This window comes from Rhipicephalus sanguineus, chromosome 4, assembly GCF_013339695.2.
Source record: "Rhipicephalus sanguineus isolate Rsan-2018 chromosome 4, BIME_Rsan_1.4, whole genome shotgun sequence".
Classification (NCBI taxonomy): domain Eukaryota; kingdom Metazoa; phylum Arthropoda; class Arachnida; order Ixodida; family Ixodidae; genus Rhipicephalus; species Rhipicephalus sanguineus.
In genome coordinates this window covers 35637838-35661843 of record NC_051179.1, presented here as the reverse complement: position 1 = coordinate 35661843, position 24006 = coordinate 35637838, and the positions used below count along the sequence as shown (strand labels likewise).

General features: G+C 46.0%; 2 protein-coding genes across 2 annotated transcripts; both read right to left on the bottom strand.

The window, feature by feature from the left end:
• Positions 1-845: 845 nt before the first annotated feature.
• Positions 846-10883, bottom strand: LOC119389774 (putative methyltransferase DDB_G0268948). Its single transcript, XM_037657165.2, has 7 exons — positions 10714-10883; positions 7916-8085; positions 6668-6828; positions 6235-6433; positions 3319-3416; positions 1674-1808; positions 846-953 (listed from the first exon to the last, which is right to left on the bottom strand). The coding sequence occupies exons 1-7, from the start codon at positions 10871-10873 to the stop codon at positions 866-868; spliced, it is 1011 nt and encodes a 336-aa protein (XP_037513093.1). The 5' UTR covers positions 10874-10883; the 3' UTR covers positions 846-865.
• Positions 10884-14626: 3743 nt separating this feature from the next.
• On the bottom strand, positions 14627-23802 carry LOC119389773 (dehydrogenase/reductase SDR family member 7). Its single transcript, XM_037657164.2, has 8 exons — positions 23309-23802; positions 22542-22691; positions 21521-21627; positions 21248-21443; positions 19705-19751; positions 17631-17753; positions 15911-16077; positions 14627-15056 (listed from the first exon to the last, which is right to left on the bottom strand). Exons 1-8 carry the CDS (start codon positions 23436-23438, stop codon positions 14996-14998), a joined length of 981 nt encoding a protein of 326 aa, XP_037513092.1. The 5' UTR covers positions 23439-23802; the 3' UTR covers positions 14627-14995.
• Between the last annotated feature and the right edge of the window lie 204 nt (positions 23803-24006).

The window sequence follows — 24006 nt, the reverse complement described above, 5'->3', positions numbered from 1 at the left end:
CATAAAGATAACGGAAGCTGACGGGTCAAGAAAGGCGAGGCTGAGTACCCCCTTCCCCGTGTGTGTCCGAAGCCCCCAGTGGGAATGGGAACGAGTGGAAGTACATGGATTTGCCTAAAATGTATTCTTGTGGCATCGAACATCCCAGTTCGTCCACTTGTTAGCTTTCTTAGAGCCAATCTTTAATCATGGCATTGTTGTATGACAATCAGCATTAATTAACATTGAATCGCTACGACTCTGATTCGATCCTACCATCAGACACGCATTTATTTCCTTTATTTTATGCAGGCGAGCTGTTCAGAATTGAAAGTTTAACACCTCAATGATGATGATATTGTGACATTTGCACATCCGAGAGCTACCTTGCTTCTCTTTTTTTTCCTGATTGTACGAGGGCTACCTTAAAGCATACAGTGGCACAGAGAAGACACAGGGACTACAGCGTTGTGCTACTGAGCATGAGGTCGCAGGTTCGAATGCCGGACGCCGCGGCTCCATTCTGGCTCTAGTACAAAAGACGTATTTTCTGTACACGTTGAAGGTGGTCCAAAAATAATCCGGAGATCCTCAAGAACCACCGCACAGTTCAATACCGAACGTTAATACCTGAGCGTTTCTAGTCAACGAAAACATTCTTTTTTCTTCACCTTCAAATCATAATTCGCATCGTGAGATGCGAGCCGTGAGAAAAGGAAGTCAAAGTTACGAGAGATTAAAAAAATTACGAATGTGAGCAAGAACTTTATTGGTCCCCTGCATATAACGGTATACGCCAGGCATATTTTAATTTGTTCGATTATATAGCACTTCTTGAACTTCATGTGCGCGCACAAGAGCGAAAATTTTATAGTCCACCGGAATGTTATTTTCGACACAGGATGTAAGACGCTCTGTAGGCTACTTGAACCTCCGGGTCATCTTCATCGGGCTTGCCAAGCTTCGAGCGAATTCTGGAACGACAAGAAGCAATTGGCCGAGGGGCATTTTTTCAGTCTCCTGCTATAGCGACAGTGCACTGTAATCGTATTATTCCAGTACACTATAGTAGCCTGTGGCACTATGGTAGTATATTGGTCAAGATTAACAGTAGGGTCGTCTCCAGAGACCACTGAATTCAGATAACCGCAGCCTGGTAAATCAGGAGAGCACTTGTTAGCTTTCAAACGCACATGTGCAACCTCAGTAGACCCAGTGCCAGAACACTTGCACCGCCATCGGATTCTGACAACCTGAGGAGTGCTCGGTCCTTACAAAGAGCTCTATAGATGCCAGCGATCTAGACATGGCTTAACGTCTCCAACGCCTCTCACGGTTCCCTAACCGAGTCCCTGGACACTACACGGACATTTTTTAAGTATTACAGCATTGGTCATTTCAAAGATTACTTCATTCCGCAACTCTTTTCCATGACACCACGCAACTTTTCCCCAAGATGGCGTACTTTGGCCCCGTTTATATCAAGCTTAGTTTGTTTAAAAAGATGCGAGGAACACCAGCACCTTGAGACATGGGCGTCGGCAGGATTTTGTCTTGGGGAGTGCTAACCCGAGTTACGTCGCGGTGGGGGAGGGAGAACGCCGGTGTGGCTTGGAGGGGGTGAGGGGGGGAGTGCCCCTTTAGGTCTCCCATGTCGACGCCCAAGCCTCGAGAAGCGTCACGCCAGCACTTACCTCGTTTCTAGCCTCTCGAGGGCCTGTCTGGCACGCTCCGGTTCCTTTTCTTCCATCCGTATCACAAAACTCCAAGTCCTCGCACACGCCAGAACAGCCGACAGTGTCGTCATCTCATTCACGACGTAGTCATTCCTGTAGGCACAAAAGAAACAGAGAAAGAGAAAGGGGGGACTGACACGATTACTCTAGTATATAAACTTAAATGTTTGCATTTTTTTTTTGGACCCCAGCGGACTGCGCTTTACCGTTTGGTGAATGGAAGCCATTGCCAGGAATTTTTTTCGGGGGGAAGCGGGGGGGGGGGGGGGGGGTTCAGCCACGCTTTATGCATGATCGCGCGTTTGTTGTGTGTTTGTATGTGCGCGTGTATAATATACACATGCAAAATTGAAAAATGTCGGGCCTTCCCCCCCCCCTTTTGACTACGCCAGTGAAGCCAATTATTCCGGCACGGCTTCCATTGCACGGAATACTGTCAACCGTCATGATTACCGCGATCGATCTGGCAGCTAACCCTAACAAAACTCTTCACAGGTATTGTGATGTTCTTTGTAGACTTTCGTTTCTTTTTTTTTTATCGGACTTTGTCTTCACATGCAGCTGACTAGCACGCGCGATTTTTGTAAGGGAATGCGCTAAGTTGGCACAGCTGCTGTACTCTCTAGCACAACTAATGGTGGCAGTTGTAAGTAACGATCACAGTGTTCTTTCTAATAATGAGTTTCACGCAAAAAAAAAAAAGATACCCGACAGAAGGTTGGCGGGGGGAGTGCGGGCGTGGGTTGGGGGTGGGGTGAGAGTTATAGGCATTCACAGTAAAACGAAGGTGACTCTGCAGTTCACTAAGAGGTGCTTTACAGTTCACGGGGTGTCACTTCTCAGCACCATGGTGAAGGGGTTAGGGCATTAGCGTATGCAAAGCGGGGGGGGGGGGAGAGGGGGGGGAGTATTTTTAAATTTTGCATGCGCGCATACAAACGCAAGCACAAACATACATTAAAAAGGTGTAATAGTCTGTCTCTCTCTCCCCCCTCCCGAAAAGGTTTTCCCCCTGGGTAGGTGAATAAATTAATCGAAGAAAGCCGAGATCAAAAACAACGCGCGGAGTGGACGTCCGCACGCTTGCGGCCTCCAACAAGCTACGAAGCCCACAGAAGGAGCGTGACTAGCACTGCTGCATACTAGATAGAGAGAGAGTGAACGTAAATGTCTCTGTGTCTGGCGGAGAAAGTTCGCATGCGCGATAAACAAAAGCGCATTTGCACGCTCTTCACGCCGCTGAAATTTTATGCTAATGCGGAATTCACATCGCCGTTCCGATGGGCCGATCGCGGCGGCTGCACGCGATTTTCGCATTTGCGAACACCTATAGTGGAAGAATGAATTACCCTCGCCGCATCTTGTATATTCTTTTTTTCTCGCAGAATCATTTAGTCAACTTTCGTAAATCGAAGCAAAACAACGTGTGCTCGTGAAACGTTTTTTGCGTGCCTGACGATGCACGCTGTTCCCTCCATCCACGTGTGATTCGCGAGGAAGTTTACGGAAATAAAATTGAGCATTCGAAAAAGTTGGAAGAACATTTACCGCACGTGCTAGGTCGTGTTAAAATGGCTTCACCCGTATCGCACTATAAACTCACTTGCGAACGTCACTGAAGGGCACTTCCGTCTTCTCGTAGCCGTACGTCCAGAAGTCGTGTTGAGCAGTAAGATAGCCCTTGAACTCCTGGTACCGAAACTAAACCACAGAAAATACCATGAAGTTTTAGGCTGACTGTGGCGAATTGGAAAAACAAGATGGAGTCAATTGTTTTGCATCTTTTTACTCTAAATAACTCCCACTACTTAAGTCCGTGCAGTTTGCCTCGGTTACACAGTGGCTACGGTGCTCGGCTGCTGACCCGAAACTCGCGGGTTCGAGCCCGGCCGCGGCGGTCGCATTTCGATGGAGGCAAAATGGTAGAGGCCCGTGTACTTAGATTTAGGTGCACGTTAAAGGGACAATAAAGAGCAAAACGATTTTTCTCGCATTAGTAAAGTAGTCTCCCACGATACCAAAAACACCACGCTTTCTGCGCGAAGACGCTTAATAAGCGAGAAAACGCGCAATAAGAAAATACAGATGGCGACGCCACCTTGGAATTCCCGCACCATTTGCTGTGACGTCACATATTTTTGACGGCGCCTGCTTGGGCCTACGTAGTTCCTAATCGGTTAAATCGAAGTACATTGTCATCTGAGGGGGCCAGAGACTTGACATAACGAGTTGGTGGAAATTTCGTCGAGCCAGTGGCGCCAAAATACGTTAAATGCTCTTTGAAGTCTTTTACGTCACGAACTACAAAGATCGGCGTGAAATTTAAAAATGAAACTTTGGACTTGGTTTTCTCCTCTAATAATAAACCTATGGTGGTGAAATAAACTACACAAGAGTTCTCCGAGCACACTTTATCAATCTAAACCAATTCATTGTTTCTCTTTAGTGTCCCTTTAAAGAACACCAGATGGTCGAAATTTCCGGAGCCCTCCTTTCCGGCATGTCTCATAATAATAATCGCTTCGAGTTCCCTGTTTGTCGTTTCCTCTCGCGACAATATCGTGGCTTTGGCAATTGAAACCCCAAATATTATTATTACGATGTACGTGCATTTGGACATATATGTACGGTGTCACAAGAAGGCTCCGCTCTTTCTCTAGCACTAGTAGACAATACATGTTCAACGCATTGTGTGTGACTTACGGGCCCAATATCATCTGGGGGCAGCTCCGTTCGTTCGGTGCATCAATTTCATTCAACGGTTAAACGGTAAATTGAAGTCATTTTTACAAGTGACGAGAGGTATTTATAATATTTACGATCTGATGTATGGCGGGGTGGGCAAAAACTGATAGGTTTCTTTCATTTCGTAGGCACCGTATTCTGAAATGAGGATCTTGTAATTTCGTGGAAGTCAGTTGCCACCAACTTAAGTAAAACAAACAAACAAACAAACAAACAAACAAACAAACAAACAAACAAACAAACAAACAAACAAACAAACAAACAAACAAACAAACAAACAAACAAACAAACAAACAAACAAAAAGCAGCATGAAGCTGTCTGGTTTCGACGGAAAAGTACTCGCGACAAAAAAAAAATCAGTTGTGGTAAACCTCGGCTGTATCCTGCAGTTGCTGCGGCGGAATCTTTTATTAAGTCCATTAACAGATAAGTATCAGCTGTGTACACAACCACAAGCTTTAAACAACAGTATATGCGTTTATGCGCGTATACATCTGCCATATCCGTCTATGCTTGAAAGGAAATCCGCTCTGAGTGAGCGACAAGAATGTTGTCAAAACTGTCGCATTTCGTCAGTCCAACGAGTCCACAAAATACAAAAGAGGAAACAAACCACGTCGGCGTCTGTATATTGAAATATTCGTTTTAGCCTTTACTAAGGCATTAACTAAGGTGAGAGTGCTCTCAATTTTATAATTGCCCTGCAGTGACGGGGCAACAGTTAACACACGTGCGGCGGCGGACGAAACGCATGGCGACGCAGCATCATTTTAGGCCTGCGTGGTTTGCCCTTTAAGCGCCTGTAACATACGCTTCGACTGCCGCACGTGTGTGATAACTAGTTTCCTTTGTCACTGATTCTTTGTCGTTTCCCGGCATGACAATACACTCTCTACATTGTGTTTTTCGAGCAATGTGGGACGTGCGCTGCATTTTATACAGGGTATATATGCAAGATCACAGCGTATACACGCTGCGTCCGTATAATGGTCTTGTGCGCGTAAGAGCGCCATTTTTGGCATGCAACGCGTGCGAAGAACTTCTGCTCGTGAGCACTATGCAAAACTCGGTGTTCTTCCGTATGCAACGCCGTTACGGTACAACGTATATACGTGTACTTGCTCGGCTCATTCACAGCTGCGACTAGCACCGGTCGCGCGACCATTTGCGACTGGAGACCAGAAAGCGACTCAAGGCGACCGATACTGACACCTGCTTGCGACTTATGATTGTCACCACACAGAATTCACGTCTGTTCGCATTCCATCGCCCCGTAAAATAAGCTCGCATCCTGTTGCTACGCATCTGATTGGTTCAGAGGTTTGCGACTGCAATCGCGCGACTGAAAAATCGAACTGAAAAGCGCGACTGAAAAGCGAACAACTGAGCAAAAGTATTCGCTTTGCGACCTAAGCGGCGATTTGCGACTAACTTGATCGCGCGACCAGTGCTAGTCGCAGGCGTGAACGAGCCTTCACTTCTAGTACATTGAACATTTACTATATGTATGACGAAAATAGACAGTTTTAGTTGGGCGTCCGCAGCAGCTCAGCGGATGCGGGCTCCCATTTGAAATGGCTGGCAGCCTGCCTCCGCAGCGGCTCCGCGAATGCAGGCTACGGCAGCCTGGCAGCCTGAGTCTGCAGGGCTGCTGCGGACGCTTAGCTAAAACTGTCTGTTGTCGCCCCATATGGTAACGCTGCGTATCAAAAGCGTTCCTTGTAGTTTGACGGATATTATATAGACCGAATAAATTCAATAATTCGCGTGCACCTCTTCGAGACAGTCCTCGAGTCCCGGCTCCGCCACGGCTCGCAGCCGGAACAGCGACGGGCAGAAGACGCCGCCGTCGACCAGAACCCGGCGAACCTCGGCGAAGAAGGAGTCCCAGCGGAACCAGTGCAGCGCATTCACCGTCGACACCAGAGCCACGGTGCCGGCGTCGAAAGGAAGGGACTCCGCATTGGACACCCTGTAGAGAGAACGCGCCGTTTATTATACGCTTACGGCTATAGCGAATTTTATCGACAACGAAATACGCTTGCAGACTACAAGACGGTACTTGTATGTCGCACGAAACTTAAAACACGCGCCATACCGCCCTCCCCCCATCACTGTATTGGCAGCAGACCGAACATACACCGTAACCAACTGTTTGCATGCTATAGACTTCGCATTTGATCCTATAGTGACCCATACCACTCACTCGAAGCTCACGTTCTCGGCGGTGCAAGCTGATCGTGCTATGCCAATCTGTGTCTCGCTGATGTCGGTGCCCACGACTTTCCTAAAATGCGGACAGAAAAGTTCCGTGCTCTGTCCGGGACCGCATCCGACGTCCACGCACAGACCATCCTTGCATGAAACCTGCCTCGTATAATTCGAGAGAGAGAGAAAAAAAGAAAGTGGTGGATAAGAAGATCGGGGCCGCAGGATGCGACGAGACTATTATCCTCCTCATGCTCCTTGTCCCTCTAAAGGGACATTAGTTCCTATAGGTTTGGACGGAACACTGAGCCTCATAGACCAGAGAACCGGCGTCCCTGCTGGAGGACAAGTATTGTGGAACCATCTATTAGTAACCCACAGTCATAATTAGCTTACATGTGAAAGCAGCATGCCGACCAGGGGCCATGGCCAGGGGAGGGGGGGGGGGGGGGGCGTTGAAACACTCTCTCCCGGAAATATTTAATTTTGCTTGCGTATATATGCGCGCACACATACAAATGCACGCACGAACAAGTACGGTTGAACACCCCCCCCCTCGAAAAGAATTTCTGGCTACGCCCCTGATGCCGACAATTCGCACGAGCAGTTTTCACGCGCCTAATTGCTCTCAGGTGTGAGGAGGTTAACGGAATATGGTTTACATATGCGGTCGCTCACACTACACTCTGATATCTGTACCTATTGTCCCAGTCCTTAGACTGATAACACTCATAGCAGTCTGCTCTTTTCCGAGCCTTTCTCAGTTCCTCCACGATTCATTAAAACTCACATCAATAATTTAGTTGCCGGTGGTAATGAAAAGCTCCTCACACTTGTTTATTTACATCGTAATATATTATAATTAAATCAGCGAAACAGCTAAGCTCCTGACCAATGCTATAGCAAACGCTGAATGAATGAACGAATGAATGAATGAATGAATGAATGAATGAATGAATGAATGAATGAATGAATGAATGAATGAATGAATGAATGAATGAATGTGAGGCGGATCCGTGGGATGTACGTGAAAGTCTATCTACTAATATATTCATGAATGAACACAACCACAAAAAAGCGAAGAAAACCAGGCGATAACAATGTGACAGGATACAAAAAAAAAACAGGTGCGTGTATCCTTGTGTCTTCGCTATATCCTCGTTTCTGTCACTATTTTCTTAGCTGCTCTAATTCGCGAATACGTTAGGCAACCCTACTTCTCGCCAACTGCTGCACCTATACGTACCGTTTCGTTTGCGTAATTGACGATGTCTACGACCATCGCAGGCGGCACTACGGGCCTGACCAACTTGTACTGCGCCGAGAGGTCGCCGCCGACGAAGCAGCGTCTGTACGATTCTTCGAGGCTGGTAGAAGACCTCTCAGCTGCACCGTCGTGTGACTCATCCGACATTCCTGCGGGCAAACCGTACGGATCACTCTTATCTACAGGCATGTGTGTGTGTGTGTGTGTGTGTGTGTGTGTGTGTGTGTGTGTGTGTGTGTGTGTGTGTGTGTGTGTGTGTGTGTGTGCGTGTGCGTGTGTGTGTGTGTGTGTGTGTGTGTGTGTGTGTGTGTGTGTGTGAGGCCAACGCCTTTAGAGAACTGTTCAAGCCTGTGTGTCACGTGTGATGACGTCACCCACGTCGTGAGTGGCCGTCCAACCGGTTGGACGCCGCCGCGCTGCTTCGAACGCGTTTTCTACCCAGATTATTTAGGAGGCGTTGGTGAGGCCTACAAGTATTATGTGTCTTGCTTGCGTAATGAGGCAATAGGATGATTTGCCATAGCTGTAATCTGAAATAAGCCGCTTGATGGGAAGTCCAGCCAGTGCAGGGTGTGAAATCATATTTTGAACATAATAAACGTTGCTTTGTAGCAGAAAAGAAATGGCGTTTCGGGTCACAGGCCGGGCAGAAGAGGCTTCAGTTACCTTAGGAGTGGGTCGGGAGGGGAGGGGGGGGGGCGGTCATATTGTCAATCGGGGTTCGGGGGTGTCATATTGTGCCTATTAATGATTATATTTCAGGCAGTGCGGTGCTAAAGGCGTCCTGAGCCACTTTTCCAAGTGATCATTGAGTGACCTCGATATCGTAGTTTATCTCGCGAACCGACATCCGCAAAAATTTTTCTAATCCACCTAGAACGAGCGGAGTTATAGGGGTTTGTCGCACGCTTTAAGCGCTTGCTCTCTTCTCTCGTCCCGACGAGCGCACTGGAACCTACACAGGGAGGGATGGCACAGGGGAAAGAAGTTACGTCAGCGCGCGTCATGACCTTAAGTGTGCGTAACGAAACGCGACCGCTCTTTCCCGTTGATTCCTGTGCGCGCTAGTGTGGCTATTGTGTAATGTTAGCAGACTATGGAGCGCAGCGACGGCACGTGGCGGCACCCCGTGGCAAGAAGCACATAAGATGCAAACGTCAGCGCCAATTTATGTTGGCTATTGGCCAATAGCTCGCTATCTCTTGTGTGACGCCAAACGTGCTAGCACGTTCACTCAGTTCCGAAGAGAGTGAGCACAGGCCTCTGTATGAAAAGAGGGCGCCTAAGAAAATGACAACTTCGCGCTCCGCTTCTAAACTCTCCTTGCCTAGCACAGCTGCAACATTTGGCTGAGCTGTTCACAGCTGCGTCTGCTTTCCGCAGGATGTGTTTTTTTCACCAAGCCCGAGAGGAGGTTCGTGACCCCTTTAAATCATCGTCTAAACTTAACTCCAACTAAAATGCCTGAAAGTGCTTGCTTTCTTTTGAAAGTCTAAGAACATGATGATAGCAACGAGAGAAAAAAAATCATTTGCACGCGAAGTCCGGCTAGGAACGCAGCGAGGCAGGATAAGGTTATCGGTCACACGCGGATAATTGCTTGCAACCAACTTTGCGGCGTCGACACAGTGATACAAACAGCCAGAGACGTGAGTTGACCCCAACTTCGCAAACATTAGCAGTTCCAGTAACCAGCTACATTTTGTTCTAGGCATGTGTACAGTGTATACTGCTGGAATGAACCTTTCGTAAGTCTTGCAATTTCGATTACAACCACGACACATTTGTTTTGTATGTCTCTGTCAATCCACAGTTAGTTTCGGTCCGCTACTCCACTCCCCTCCACCCCCTCCCCTCTCCTACTCTTTCCGGCAACACGAGAGCGACACCAGCTACACTCCAACGAAAAGGTATCACCACCTGCTGTACTGAGTCTACAGCTGCTGCACATAGCAACATATCACATAGTTCTGCCGGAATGAAGAAAATGACGCTCAGCAATACAGATGGCTGCACTGCTATGTAAAGTTGAAACGTCAGAAGTTTAAATTTGTAAAATCATACGACTTGATGATATCATGAACAATCATAGCACGTTTATGCGTTTAGTGTTCTTTCACCTGCACCTGCTACCTCGTTTTGGTGATCGTCGAGGACAACTTAATTTTTAGCGGCAAGATTTCAGACAATAAAAAGCAACATGTACCAGTCAACATCATTGCTTTTTTTTATTTTTTCTGGCTCCCACGTTTTTTAAGCTTATACTAATGCCACTTTTTAAAATTGAATAAGTCAGACCTTTAGTAATGCAAGCCTAAACTGAGAATGTTTTGCGGCACACACTTTTAATTAACGATTCTGTAACTTTCTTTTGCGCCGCCTCACGTTATTACACCAGCTGGCTGAGGTTACAGAACGTTTGTACGACCCAAGGAGACTTATTTATTTGCTTATTTATTTTTGTTAAACCTCCTTGGCACCACCTGTCATTTAAGCCGTTGGACGACTCTAGTACCACCAGGTTCGCTGCCGAAACTAACCATATGCCCCCTGAGCCAGACCGCCACAAATACGAAGCTATATTTTCGATTCAATAGAAACACTAGAGCTTTGAGCTTTAACTCTAAATAAACTACACCACAGCCCCCGAGTTATACAGCAAAACTTTAATTACGTGACGTACACTAAACCGGAGCTGGCAAGGAAAACACCGACTCGAACTTGGTGACGGGGCCGAAGGGGCCTAACGCAACAAGCGACTTAAAACTTTCGATTACCGTCATGTGGTGCAGCGCGGCCGGAGAAATTTGACGAGCACAGCTTGTTCGAAAGCACTAGTGAGCGATGCCAGTTCCTCACGCGCACTTTGCGCACCAAACATCCGGCAAACACAGCCGGTTTGCTCTTCGATAACACAGATAAAACAAGCGCCGACATCGACCGACGTGAGAAGTTTGAACAGTTTGAACACAGTTTGGATTGACTGCGGATTGGATTGCTTCCAACCAATGCGGGACTACACATAGTCATTGTATGTTTTTCCGCTAAGTTTAGGCAAGGTTACTATTTTTCTTTTTTGCACATGCATGCATGTTGTGCGTGTATGGACCATGACGTGTTTTCTACGCCGGTGCTTGCAGTAAACAAAGACATGGGCTGCTACTGAGGGATGACTCTGGAATGTGGCGCAGTATCGGACACCACCAACGCATGCTTTTTGCCAGCGCCTCAGCTTCTGTGAAAGCGAAAAAAATATTAATAAATGATGATGATGATGATGAATACATAGGACAAGCGAAGGTAAACATTATACAGAAGTCTGTCTGGTCTCCGTGGCGGACTCCGTGGCGGCGTCGTCTGCAGACAGGCATCGGACCACGCAGGATAGGAAACTTTCTCACCTGTTGGACCGGGGTTCGCCCCAAGGCAACCCAAATCCCAGGTTTGTCACCAATTTGTCATCCCGCCCACTCACTAATCGGGAAACTTCTGTTCTGGCAAAGGGACACGGGTATAACGTGTCAACGACGCCCCGTTTATCGAAAATCGTTGCAGCTGTAATGGAAGCCGTCCAGAGTGTGAGGCCAAGCGCCAGAGAAGAAATTAGGCTAAAATCAATTGGAATCCTTTCGAAATTGCCGTCACAAGGGAAAAAGAACTTGACCGCAGAAGAGAGCAAAGCCCTTCGGGAACTCCGACAAGATCAGAGCATTGTCATCCTCCCCGCCGACAAGGGCAACTCAACGGTGCTGTTGGACAGCCGGGACTATGACCGGAAGATTTCGGCCCTATACGCAGCTAAAAAAGGATCCGACGAAGCAAACTCAGACTCAGCTAAACAAGCTACTCTCCGAAATTTTCAAGCACCACCCACAATTAAAAGCACTCTACCTAGGTCTAATCTGCCGCAACGGCTCCGCACCGGCCGCGGTTTCTACGGACTACCCAAAATTCACAAGCCTGGCGCCCCCCTCCGACCGATCGTCGACTTCACTTCCTCTCCATGCCGAGCCCTTTCAAGCTTCCTGCACCGAATCATCGCCCCTCTCACCCGGAAGACCCCAACTCATGTCCGCGACTCCAGCCGCTTCGTGCAGCTAGCATCACAGCTGAGCATCGACGAAGACGAGAGCCTGGTCTCGTTCGACGTCGTATCTTTGTTCACCAATGTGCCGGTACCCTTATCTGTATCCTGTGCCCGTGCTGCTCTTGAGGGTGACGATGGCTTGAGTCAAAGGACCCCGCTCACTATTGACGAACTCTGCCGCCTACTGGAATTCTGCCTGTCCAGCACGTATTTTTCCTACAAAGGAACGATTTTCAGGCAAAACAGTGGAACCGCAATGGGAGCCTCCATCTCTGTCACAATGGCAAACCTGACCATGGAACATATAGAAAGGGAAGCACTTGGCTCCTTCTCGCCGCGACCCAAGCTCTTTCTTCGCTACGTGGACGATTGCTTTTGTGTCGTGAAGACATCTGAAATTGAAAACTTCAGACTGCACCTAAATTCCGTTCACCCAGCCATACAGTTCACGGTCGAGTGTGAACGACACTGCACCCTCCCCTTTCTCGACGTCCAGGTGGCAAGAAGGGGCAGTGACTTGGAGTTCTCCGTTTACAGGAAGCCGACGCACACCGGCCGATACCTTCAATACGATTCGTCCCATCCCTCCACCCACAAGGCCTCCACAAGGCCTTTCTCGACGTCCAGGTGGCAAGAAGGGGCAGTGACTTGGAGTTCTCTGTTTACAGGAAGCCGACGCACACCGGCCGATACCTTCAATACGATTCGTCCCATCCCTCCACCCACAAGGCCTCCGTTGTGTCCACATTACTTCAGAGAGCCAAAAAGATATGTTCCACTGACACGGAACGCCGGAAAGAAGAGGCCCGCGTAATGGCGGACCTAAGAAAAAACGGTTATCCCAGAAATTTCATTCGATCCGTCGCCCGCCGTGCAGAGCAAAAGAGGTTACGCGACTCCCAACCAGCATTGACGAACAGCTCTCCAAAACGCGTGTCAGTCCCATACGTCCAGGGAGCCAGCGAGGCGTTGGCCCGGATTTTTAGAAAAGAAGGTGTGCACATCGCGCACGTGCCTTCATGCACGCTGGGCCGCTTCCTTCCCCGCCCGAAAGGCCGACCAACAAAGGACAGGGCGCCCGGCGTCGTTTACAAAATACCGTGCGCCGACTGCCCCTCATCATACATCGGCGAGACCAAAAACTTCCCCGAACGAATTAGGCAACACGTCAACGACGTCCGTAAACTCAACAAAGAACGCAGCGCCGTCGCCGAGCACGCGGAGACGTTCGACCACAGAATAGACTTCAACGGAACCGCCATCCTCGAAAGTGAAACCAAGTGGAGGAGGAGGTTACTACTGGAGTCGTGGCACATACAGAGGACCACTCAAAATATCAACCGTTCCCTCGGAACTCTCCCCCCGGTGTATGCGCATGGGCTACGCTCCGCGGTAATGCGCGTGGGATCGTTAACCACCGCGAGAGTGCCTTAAAGAGGCCGCTGCCAAGCCGCCGCAGTCCCCCCTGAGGAAGGAACCGAGCTGGTTCCGAAACGTCGGGCTTTTACGTGTTTTCGTAACTTTGGTTGGAGAATAAATATCAGTTATCTCAATTGGACAAGCGACATGGCGCTTTTCCAGACATCCGACACGCCTATTCAAGGCATTTCGTTTTCTTGGCAGTTTTGATACGCGTTTATTTCGGTGCTAGGGCAAAATACACGGTCATTCGTTGTTGCAGTTGTTCGATTTTTAGTTGAATGATTTCTTGTTTCCTTTACGAGGAAATCAAAGGCACCATCTCATTTAGTACGATATATTTTCGCTTGTATTCTTGTTCCTGTGCTGTTTTCATTCATACATGTGGGAACTATTCTGTGCTCACCTTGCACTGCATCACCTTACAAATGGGGCCGATGTCTTTCCATATGCGGCATGCGCCTTTAGCATCGGCCTTTCTCAGGAGTTTGATGACAAATCGTCAGGTCAGGGGCCCGGCCAGCGTTGCCTTCATTTCAGGCGGAGGGGGGGTCTGACTTCACTAGATGCGTGTTCGTATGCGTGCGCCTGCAGCCCTAGCTGCAGCCCTAGTTGCAACTAGGGCTGGGATTTCTGCAGCCCTAGTTGGAGCACCCGTCTCAGCGCCTTTAGGGGAATGTGGAGGGCTCGCGATGTGGCTGCAGCGCTGGGATATTCACGGAGATTGTAATGAATACAATAAATGCAAACTAAATATTTTTGGGCCGGGGGGGGGGGGGGGGGGATATATATTTTACATGACCCCTCAGGCTGAGTGTGAGCTTCCCATCAATGCCTTGATTATGTGCAAGATTGTGACAAGGCATAGAAGTATAAAGACTGATTTTGATATCTCTTCAAGTGCCAGCTTGCAGATATTGTCATAGCCTTGTCACCACCTGACAGTGCATGCCTACTCATAGGCATGCACAGGGTTTCCCATTAGGAGGGCGAGATCTCACCGCTGTATGTTTTCTGGATTACCAAGAGTCTGGCAAGAGTGGCGCTTTAGTTATTGTGAAATGGCAACTTGCTAAGAGAAGTGGGTTTTCTGTTTAATGTCCCCTTAAGTGGTTGGCACTAGGAAAGTTAGTATAGCACGATTCTACCAAATATTCAACAGAAAACACATCAGCCAGACAAGCTCCGTTCTGAACTCTGCTTTTTATTCTGTGGAAAAAAAAACATCTCTGCAACAATATCAGTCATATTAATACAAATTCATCGGCACTGCACAGCTGCCCTTGTGAAATAATCTGTTTCACGATTTTATCAAAAGAGATCTTCATGGTATTTATTAAAAATCGCGCACATATTACACTTGCACATGCACACTAAGCTAGGCATGATCAACATGCCATGTACCTTGCATAATGCTACAGCATGTTCCCAATTTGTGTGCTTATAAGCAAGAGTGTAAGCAAACAACAGGTACTGGAAAAATAAGGTCGCTTTACGAGCCATACACCCAACTAGTGCACAGGAATCAGCCACTGGAATGTATCAGCAGCTCCCTACTGGCCCTCCCTCAGCTTCATCACCCTTTCTCTTGTGAAGAGCAACTTCATGACGTAGCTGTAACAAAGAAAAGGCAAAAGCAAGAATAAGCTCCAGGCATGTCATTCAAGCTTTCACAAAACACAGCTCCATCTCTGCATCTATTTGCATAGATAATGCTATTATATAGTCCCAGCACTAGCAGCAGCGAGTTGTAAAATAATGGAGACATGGAAAAGACTATACTCATTACTGGCCAAACTTATTGTCACTGGCATGGAATTTTGTAACCATGATAAATTTCACCCACCAAAAGGAAAATGATCACGCAAGAGACTTCTTGAACAAGGTTGGTTACCCTTTCCATTCAAGAAATTATCGAATAATGGCACCAATGACAGCAACTCTGATGTCAAAGCCTCGATATTTTTCTTTTAGGGAGGGCAATTGGGCTGTGCCTACATAACACACAGTATATGGCTAATGTTAAACAATGTATTCAACAGGTTCAAGGGTTACCAATACAACAAGATAAAACTACAGTAGAAAAAAGCACAATATGAATTAAGGCAAAGAAGAAATACCGTCAACAGTTTTTTAGAAAATAGAAGGTGTTCACTAGTCCCAATAAGCACTGTGCATGCTAAGCTGAAAGCTATGTTTGTGGTCTCAATAGTGTCAAGGCTAAGTTTGAGCTAACGATAGGGTAATGACATGATAAACCTCAATTCTTCTTGAGATACAATTTCCCACTACTAAATATTGATGTAACAAAATAGCACAATATGTTTGCCTGTTTGCGGCACCAGCTTCCAAGAAAATTGTAGCCTCGTGTCATGTTCACATTTTTCTTCCTATTTAAGCATGTTTAGACTTTAGCTTGACTCCGCAACAACGTAAAGAGACCAAAAAAAAAGCTGAAGCACACTCACTTTCTGAATATAGATGGCACATACTGTGCCAAATACATGGTGAGCAAGATGGGATTCTCGGAAATCCAGACCTCGTCCATCTTATTGGCTATGGCAACAGCCATGAGCCGAGCGCAGCGTTCAGTGGGCATGAGCCGAGACTTAGGGGTGTCCTTCATGTTGTACAGCTGCAGGGAACAAATAAACTTGAATCAAATACATGCGCGAAGTTATGGCTTATACATGCTGCTATACATACAGAACAGCAACCACAAGCACTGCTGGTTAGGCGATTCTCATGCAAGAAGATTCCGTGCAGCACATTTTTCCCACCCTCTATTAATACTGGCATAGCATTTCTGGTATGTGTATTTTTTAGTGTGGGTTTGTTAAATAAAGGCATGAGCGCTCTAAGCACCAGAAAAAGTGCTGGCAAGTGTCATGCTGCTCTACATAACCGATACGTAACATATGTATTAATCCTTTGCGGTCCGTTCTCGGGGCCCCTCCCAACAATGAAACACGACCGCAGCGGCTTGTGGTCGGGCCCTGCTCGACAAGTTCTTTCGTGGTTGATTCATGCTCGCATCTTCTCCTTGCAATAAGTGTCATGTCTAAACGAGCGAGTTAACTTTTACTTGATCTTCGATTGCCTTAGTTTCGGACCGGAGTGAACGGAAGATGGACAGAGGGTTTCGGACCGCAAAGAGTTAAAGTACTTGCTTCCAAGAAACAGTTTCGATACTCTACTCTAGACAAGAAGTGTCGCAATGTCGCAATACAATGCGAGCAAGCTCAATTTTTGCAGCCCTTATATGCTAACAGCACTGTGTTTCTTTATAAGCAATGTCATATTTTTTCCAACTGTTGCTATACTGTAACATGTCTCAGCATTCTGCTCTGTCATACTGAACATTTCAAGCCCGACATTAGGATACTATAATAATAATATCTGGGGTTTAACGTCCCAAAACCACGATATGATTATGAGGGACACCACAGCTGAGGGCTCTGGAAATTTCGACCACCTGGGGTTCTTCAACGTGCACCTAGATCTAAGTACACGAGCCTCAAACATTGACGCCTCTATCGAAAATGCGGCCGCCATGGCCGGGATTCGATCCCGAAACCTACGGGTCATTAGGACACTAAAATGTCTAAGCACTCAAATTAAGAATGAAATCAATGGGTAAGTTCTCTTTCCAGTTTTCTCACTTGCAGATGAAAATCAACCAGGAAGGTTTCGTTTCCAGTTTCTTTCACTTGCAGATAAAAAGTACACCAGGTAAAAAGTACAGTGACACCACGTGACGCAACATCGACTAACCCTTTCAAATCTAACACGCCAAGGATGATGGGGCGCCTCTGATGCAGATAAGCTGACCTGCTGAAACATTGGCCAGCTTGTCGGAGGCACTTTATTCCTGTTCATGCAAGCTTTATATTACAATATCAATATGGCAGAGGTAACTGATCTTGCCCTTCTTACGTTCACTTTCTATTTTGTGTATACAACAGCTGCTATAAGGTGTCGAATTACTCTATGTTGGGCTTAACTCAACCAATGGCAACACACCAGTCTTTGGCAATGAGTTCTCACATCTGTCTTCACAAGGGTGGCTGTATCATTAAGTGGCACTCACAATGGTGCCAGGTACCCTTATAGCAAGGAAAGAAATAAAGGAGAGAGAGAAGAATATGCCAAGTGTCCTGGCACATGTAATTTAAACTGAAGAGATACCTTGCCAGGGGTGGCAGTAAATGCACGCTCCCGGATACGTGAAAATACGGGTCCCGGACAGGCAATGGTGACGTCTAAACCTCCCAGGAGCACACCTTCCAGCCGCAAGCACTCAAAGTAGCCCTGGAAAAATAATAGAGAAGCTTTTAGTAATACTTTCACACATGCTTTACGATGCCCAAAACAGTACACGATTGTCTCGCATGCTAGTTCCAGTCCGACGGTTTATGCACGAGCAGCACAAGCATAATGTAAAAAACAACTACGAGATTGTCACAGTAGATTAGCTAAATTTGTAAGCACCACAACCTAAATCCTACACGTCGCGCACATGCACCAATGTAGGTTTCAAATAAGTTCAGCAAAGCTCAAAGCATAAAGCGTTGATATCGTTTCTACTGCCCATACATATTTAAGTGAAAAACATCTAATACACTGCAGTCCATCTTATTAGAACTACTTGCAACCGCGTTTACACAGATATGAAGTATACAATAAATTGATTCAAATCTTGGAACTGTTCATACGGCAAGAAATGCTTACAGCAATGTAATGATCATCAAGGTCAGATGAAATACAAACAGATATGCGACTAAAGCATCTCGCATAATGATAGAACAATGCTGTGATGCATAACATGAGAAGTATCAAGGGGATGCCTTACACTTTGCCTTAAGAAGACAATTTAAAAATGTAGCTGTATTAGTAAACCACGGTTTTAGAACACCAAGAAAAGCTACTCTTATTAGGAGAGTTCATAAAGCAGAAAAGATGAAAAAAAATAAAACACACGAGTTTCCTAGGGGTGTGCGAATAGTGAAATTTAGAACAGAATCGAATACGAATCGAATACTATTTAAATAGCCTTAAAATAGGAAGGCAACTATTTTCAAGACAGGCCTAGAATTCTACAACATTTTATTTAAGACAATTATTCACAAACTTTAACAAAGTAACCTTACCGCTACATTTGAACGAAAAAGACACCGCAATAATGTACACTGAGGTAAGCTCGTATACAGTAGCGACTAGAGCCTTCTAGGTATATTTTTTACTGTAGGATTAATACAGCAGTTACTTCAGTATTCTAGGTGGTACTTTGTCACCAGCTTCTTACTAACACTAAGAGCTAAAAATTAAATAATATTTCATGAATGAACATCATAAATTTTATTGTAATGGTAGTGCATTGAGGACACATTCGCTTTGACAACACTGCAGTTTAAAGCAAAAAGCTTTTTATCCGGTAATGAGTAAAGCTTCGATAGTCTTGTAAAAGCTTGAACTGCATGCAAATAAGTAATTCACGAATTAAAACAAGAAAAATGATCCTTTGCTCTTCCAACGTGTTGTGCCTTTGGGGTTTTCCCATCGCTGCTGATTATTCGAAAAGCATTCGAAGATATTCAGTACTTCGAATATGCGCTATTCCATTCGAGTACCGAATTGCATAGAATGCTACTTGATTCATTATTCGAAATTTTCTAATATTTGCACACGTCTAGAGTTTCCACACCCCGACACTGAGAAGTCAAATGTCGACACCATCTGCTCAGCATACTTAAAGATGTCAAAATTATGCAAGCCATCTTTACCCATAAAAGATGGAACTAATCAAGCTTGTATAATGTTTTGCTTTGTCATAATGGCCCGAGTACCAAAGGTACTGTAAAATGTGTGATGTCACGCTGATGTGCCATGGGATCTTGGCGAGAAATTAAGAACGCAGAAGTCTAGCTTTCACAGTCTCATCCAGGAATCAATCATTCGTCACAAGGTCAGCAAAGATTACAGTTTCATGGAATTGCTTATCAGCTTAAACAGAGTTGATGCATTTTTGTTTTAGTTTGTTCTGTGACATTGCTACTCTTGCACAAGTTTCCAGTCATTTGGCTACTTCTGTACTTTCCTTCTTCCTACTTTCAGCTTTTACTCCCTTCTCCTGAAAGAGTAGGCAGGCACTGTGCCTCTCTCCACGGCAGTTGTCAGCGCACTCCCTTCTCATTTCACCATTTGTCCTTTATGTGTGCATCAAATGTGTGTATTGAGTGTGTGTATCAAATAATTTACATACCTGCAGTGCATGCTTGGAACCAGTGTAGGTGGCCGAGAAAGGTGCACCTAGCAAAAAAAAAAAAAAAAGGGAACTGTTACATACTCAACTAGGCCCAACAATGAGCCAGAACCACAATATTGCTAGATTACTGTAAATATGTTATCAGCGCAATATGTGATTGAACTTGCAGAGCAGAGCCACCTATTTACATGAAGAACATTACCGAAAGTTTTGCTTAACATTCAACTTCACACAGTTTTCTTAGCAATGTCAGCAAACAAGACTATGTCCCAAGACGTGGTAGTACAATGATTGAGCAATGCAACTGTGGCGTTTCACTGGAGCTGTCTTGCATTGCAATGAGAATGACTAAGCTAAAGTTTGCTTGCCATCTAGTTTCAATAGCAGCAAGGATACCATTAAGGTAATTTTTTTTTCCATCAATGAAGGTCAAGGGAAAATAAATGTGCGTTGCATAACCACGTTAAGCCAGTGACAGCGGGTTCACTACTATTTGCTTTTATTAATAGTAGTATTAGTGACCAATTAACAAATGCGGGAGTCCCGTAGTAGTTATTACCATAGGTGTAGCGAAGTGGGGGGGGGGGGAGCCCATAAACCAAGTCTCTTTGTCCTACCTACAGGTCAGCCCGTATAGATCATTCCTTAAAGGTTAGAGAGTAGAGCTGTCATATAAGATATATAAGCATTCTTTTTTTCCTACAACAGTATGACTGGAATAGTCTCCCAGTAGGAGGTTATCTTGTAGTCACTCAATTCCTTTGACTGTGCCCTTGCTGAATTTCTGTTCCACTAGTTAGGGAATTTTTTTTTGAGGGCTCATTTCTTTGTTTGACACAACCTTAATGAGAACGAACAGATAATGAAGCCAAGAAATGTATAGGGACCGTTAATTGTACTGTTTTAAGTGTATTGTAACAATTGTGATAGAGATGTGAAGAAAGTAAAGTGGACAAAAAGACAACTTGCCGCTGGCAGGGACTGAACCTGGCAGGATCCACTGGCAGGATCCGAAGTCGCAGGCTCGGTCCCTGCCAGTGGCAAGTTGTCTTTTCGCCCACTTTACTTTCTTCACATCTATATCACAGTTGTTACAATACACTTCAAACAGTACAATTAACGGCCCCTATACCTTTCTTGGCTTCATTATCTGCTCGTTCTCATTAAGGTTGTTTCACTGGGTATCGCACGACATTTATGCAGCACTCAAACCTTGCGTATGCATCTGTTAATTTTTTTTTTCACCTTTTATAGATATGTTGTAATGCTCTCTTCTTGGAATCTATCTTATTACTTTTGTAGAGTGCGATGTTATGTTTAGAGTGTAGATGTCGCATTATCATTTATCTTAACAATATTGATACTCTTGATGCATTATACTACCTATAATGTTTTCTTTTTTTGTTCTCCCCCCTACAATAACACCCATCGGGTGCTGTAGGTATTTGAATATATAAATAAAATAAAATACACACCGTAAAGCACCTCCCGCGAAATCCACCATATACGCACAGAAGAGTCAAAGCAAAAGGGTGCTTACCAAGCTTTCCAGCCGTGCTGCTGGTGACGACAACATGACCTATCACATTCTTTTCCTTGAAGTACTTCACAACAACCCGCGTAAGAGATATGGCACCGAAGACATTGCAGTCAAACATCTCCTTGTCGATCTCGACAGGAATCTCCTCAAAGGAGGCACGCTGGCTGCGCCCAGCATTGTTCACCAGGATGTCCAGCTGCAGAGAAAAAGCAGGTGACACCTCCACATGAGGACTAGAAGAGCCAAGTAACTGCCAGGAAAGTAAATACAAACCTTGCCAAAACGGTCCAAGACCTTCTGAAGCTGTTCGCTGTGCGATGAAAAGTCGCAAATGCTGAATGGAAGTACAAGGACTTCCGTCCCCTTTTCTTTTCCAAACTCTATAAAAGTAAAGCAAGTGGGGTAGGGTTACCTTACAAGGGCAGACTCTCGGGCAAGTTGGTATTAACGATGGTATTTATCACAGCATGCTGCACGAAGTGCTACCATGAGCCATTATGGCTACTAGGTGCACTGTGCCAAGTACGATCAGTACCATGATGCACGCACAAATTTTACTGAAAAGATGGTAGAGAAGTTACTAATTATGAAGTATAGAACCTATAAAAAGGGGTGAGGTCAAATTACGTTAGGAGATGCATACAAACAACTGTTTGTGTACATACGAGGGCATAGTCCATCTACTTGATGTCAATACTACTGCAGCTTCAAATTAGTTCATTAACTTCATGTAGTCGGAAACACTACCTTACGCAATGCTATCTTCTCCTTTCAAAAGCAACCTTTAGCGCAGAAATCGCAGCAAATGCATGAATTACGGAGACCCAAAATTTTAATTAACCTAGCAAATTTATGGATTCGCAAGCAAAATAAATATGTCGACCCTAAAGAGTCAAAGAACAGTTTTAGCATCAATATTTTCTACATGCATGCCGGACTTGGGGGCCTCGTTTTGTCAGACATGTCAGTAATTATTAAAACCAAACGCGTTGCTCTGTACATTACAGAAAATTTGGCCAGCTGAGCTAGAATTGAGCGCTAATGAGCATTTCTTTTCTTGTTTTACAATTGCAGTTTTTAAAGAGTGAGTGAGCACTGTAGTATGCATAGGCAAAAGAAAAATGTACACTCGCCAATAAAGGTTTTTCTTCAGCCGTGCTCGTGGCTTCACAGACGAGGTTTTATCTAAACACTAGATTACAGTATGCATAAACCGCAATACTGGATGGTGCGATAAAGAAATTCACACACAGTAAGGTCAAGCAGGTGCAAAGAAAAGTCAAAGCCTGCTTACCAAGGCAGTGGTTTTTCACATGCTCTAGGTTCTCCAGGTTGGTGCCAGAAAGGACTAGGCATGATCCCACTTTTGCCAGCTCATATGCAAGGTACTCGCCAATTCCACTCGATGCGCCCGTGATCCAAATCACTTTTCCTTTCAGGGTTGCTGCAATTCGAAAAGCAAGCCGATAATCACATTCGTAATATTTAGCTTATCCAGACTAGGCGACATTAAAAGCGAAAACGGGCTCGGGTCGCAGCTCTAGTACTCTGTAGTCACGCCCCCTTTCTGTCCTCATTTTTCTAGTTTTTATTCATAACTGTTACACTAGCATATCGACTAAGGGACTCTTCTGTTTCAGATTTTTTAAAGCTGTGCAACCGTTTTGCGCTCTTAGAAGCGGACTGTTCATTATGAGAGGCTTTTCGTTTCTATCTCCTTTAATTCTAACCAGCTCGAGAGACGTAGTACTTCGCGCAATTAAAAGGAGCGCGCTTTTTGACGCCCGCGTAGACTTGCCCGGCGTTACCACACCGGCATGCGAATATGTCAAGATCAACTAGTGAAGGAAGCCGAGAGTTGTCTGAGCACCGTTTTGACATCCCAGCGAAGGCTTTCCGAAATGGTTTGCAACGTAACGCGCACCGGGAAACTACGAGGCGGCGGCCCGAAAAGCGGGTCATTGAAAAGCCGAGGTTGACCATGAGGAAAAACGCATGCATAAACAGCGCGTCGACAGTGAGATAGGTTCGTCTACTAGACGCAGCATGGATACCACTCACCTATCGAACGTCCGAACTTGGACTTGAACAGGAGCGTGAGGTCAGCGTCGGCTATTTTCAGCCACGCAGCGAAGGCCATGAGCCACGGTAAAGCCACATACAGGACCCACGACACCAAACAACACGGCATGTCGCAGGTAGGGCGTTAAGACGCCGGAAGGTCAGTCCGCACTGCAGGTAAGAGATTAGGCGCGAGACTGACGAGCTATAAAGAGCTCGCACGGTCCGAATCCTGCACAACTTGTCACCTGCGGATGCGGCTGGCAGCGCAGCTGTACTACATTCACACGGCGCACCGAATGCACGCAATCACCAACAACTAACGGAAGAATAACACAGCTGAGGCAGCCGAGGGAAGCACCTGTAGTGCCTGTAGTTCCTGTAGTGCCTGGGACGACTAACACCGCTAACACCGCTGACGAGCAGTCGGCGCTGATATCTGCGCAGGGCGTGTACACGCAAGCGACAAGCGTCGCGTCATCTCGCGACCGCTGCGACTGGCTTCTTCGGCTGTGCGGGCTTGAGAGCAGCTCTGAGCAGCCAGAGCAGCTTGCTTGGATTTCCCGCGACCCTCTCTCAAAACCCTTTTCCTCTCCACCGACAGAGAAACTCGATGCGCGCGTCTTTTGAATCATTCAGTGAGGTCAGTGGTCATTGGGCCGAGATTAGATTGTCTATCTTTTGAGGTATATACGCAA

What these genes read in the sequence shown, in the direction of transcription:
- LOC119389774 (XM_037657165.2), bottom strand. Translation starts at nt 10,873, where the DNA reads ATGTCGGCGCTTGTTTTATCTGTGTTATCGAAGAGCAAACCGGCTGTG. An exon ending in GCCGAGAACGTGAGCTTCGA is followed by an intron (nt 6,434 to 6,667) that starts GTGAGTGGTATG and finishes TTCTCTCTACAG; the next exon opens with GGTGTCCAATGCGGAGTCCC. An exon ending in CCCTTCAGTGACGTTCGCAA is followed by an intron (nt 1,809 to 3,318) that starts GTGAGTTTATAG and finishes TTGTGCCTACAG; the next exon opens with GAATGACTACGTCGTGAATG.
- LOC119389773 (XM_037657164.2), bottom strand. Translation starts at nt 23,438, where the DNA reads ATGCCGTGTTGTTTGGTGTCGTGGGTCCTGTATGTGGCTTTACCGTGG. An exon ending in CAAGTTCGGACGTTCGATAG is followed by an intron (nt 22,692 to 23,308) that starts GTGAGTGGTATC and finishes TTCGAATTGCAG; the next exon opens with CAACCCTGAAAGGAAAAGTG. An exon ending in CAGCACGGCTGGAAAGCTTG is followed by an intron (nt 19,752 to 21,247) that starts GTAAGCACCCTT and finishes TTTTTTTGCTAG; the next exon opens with GTGCACCTTTCTCGGCCACC.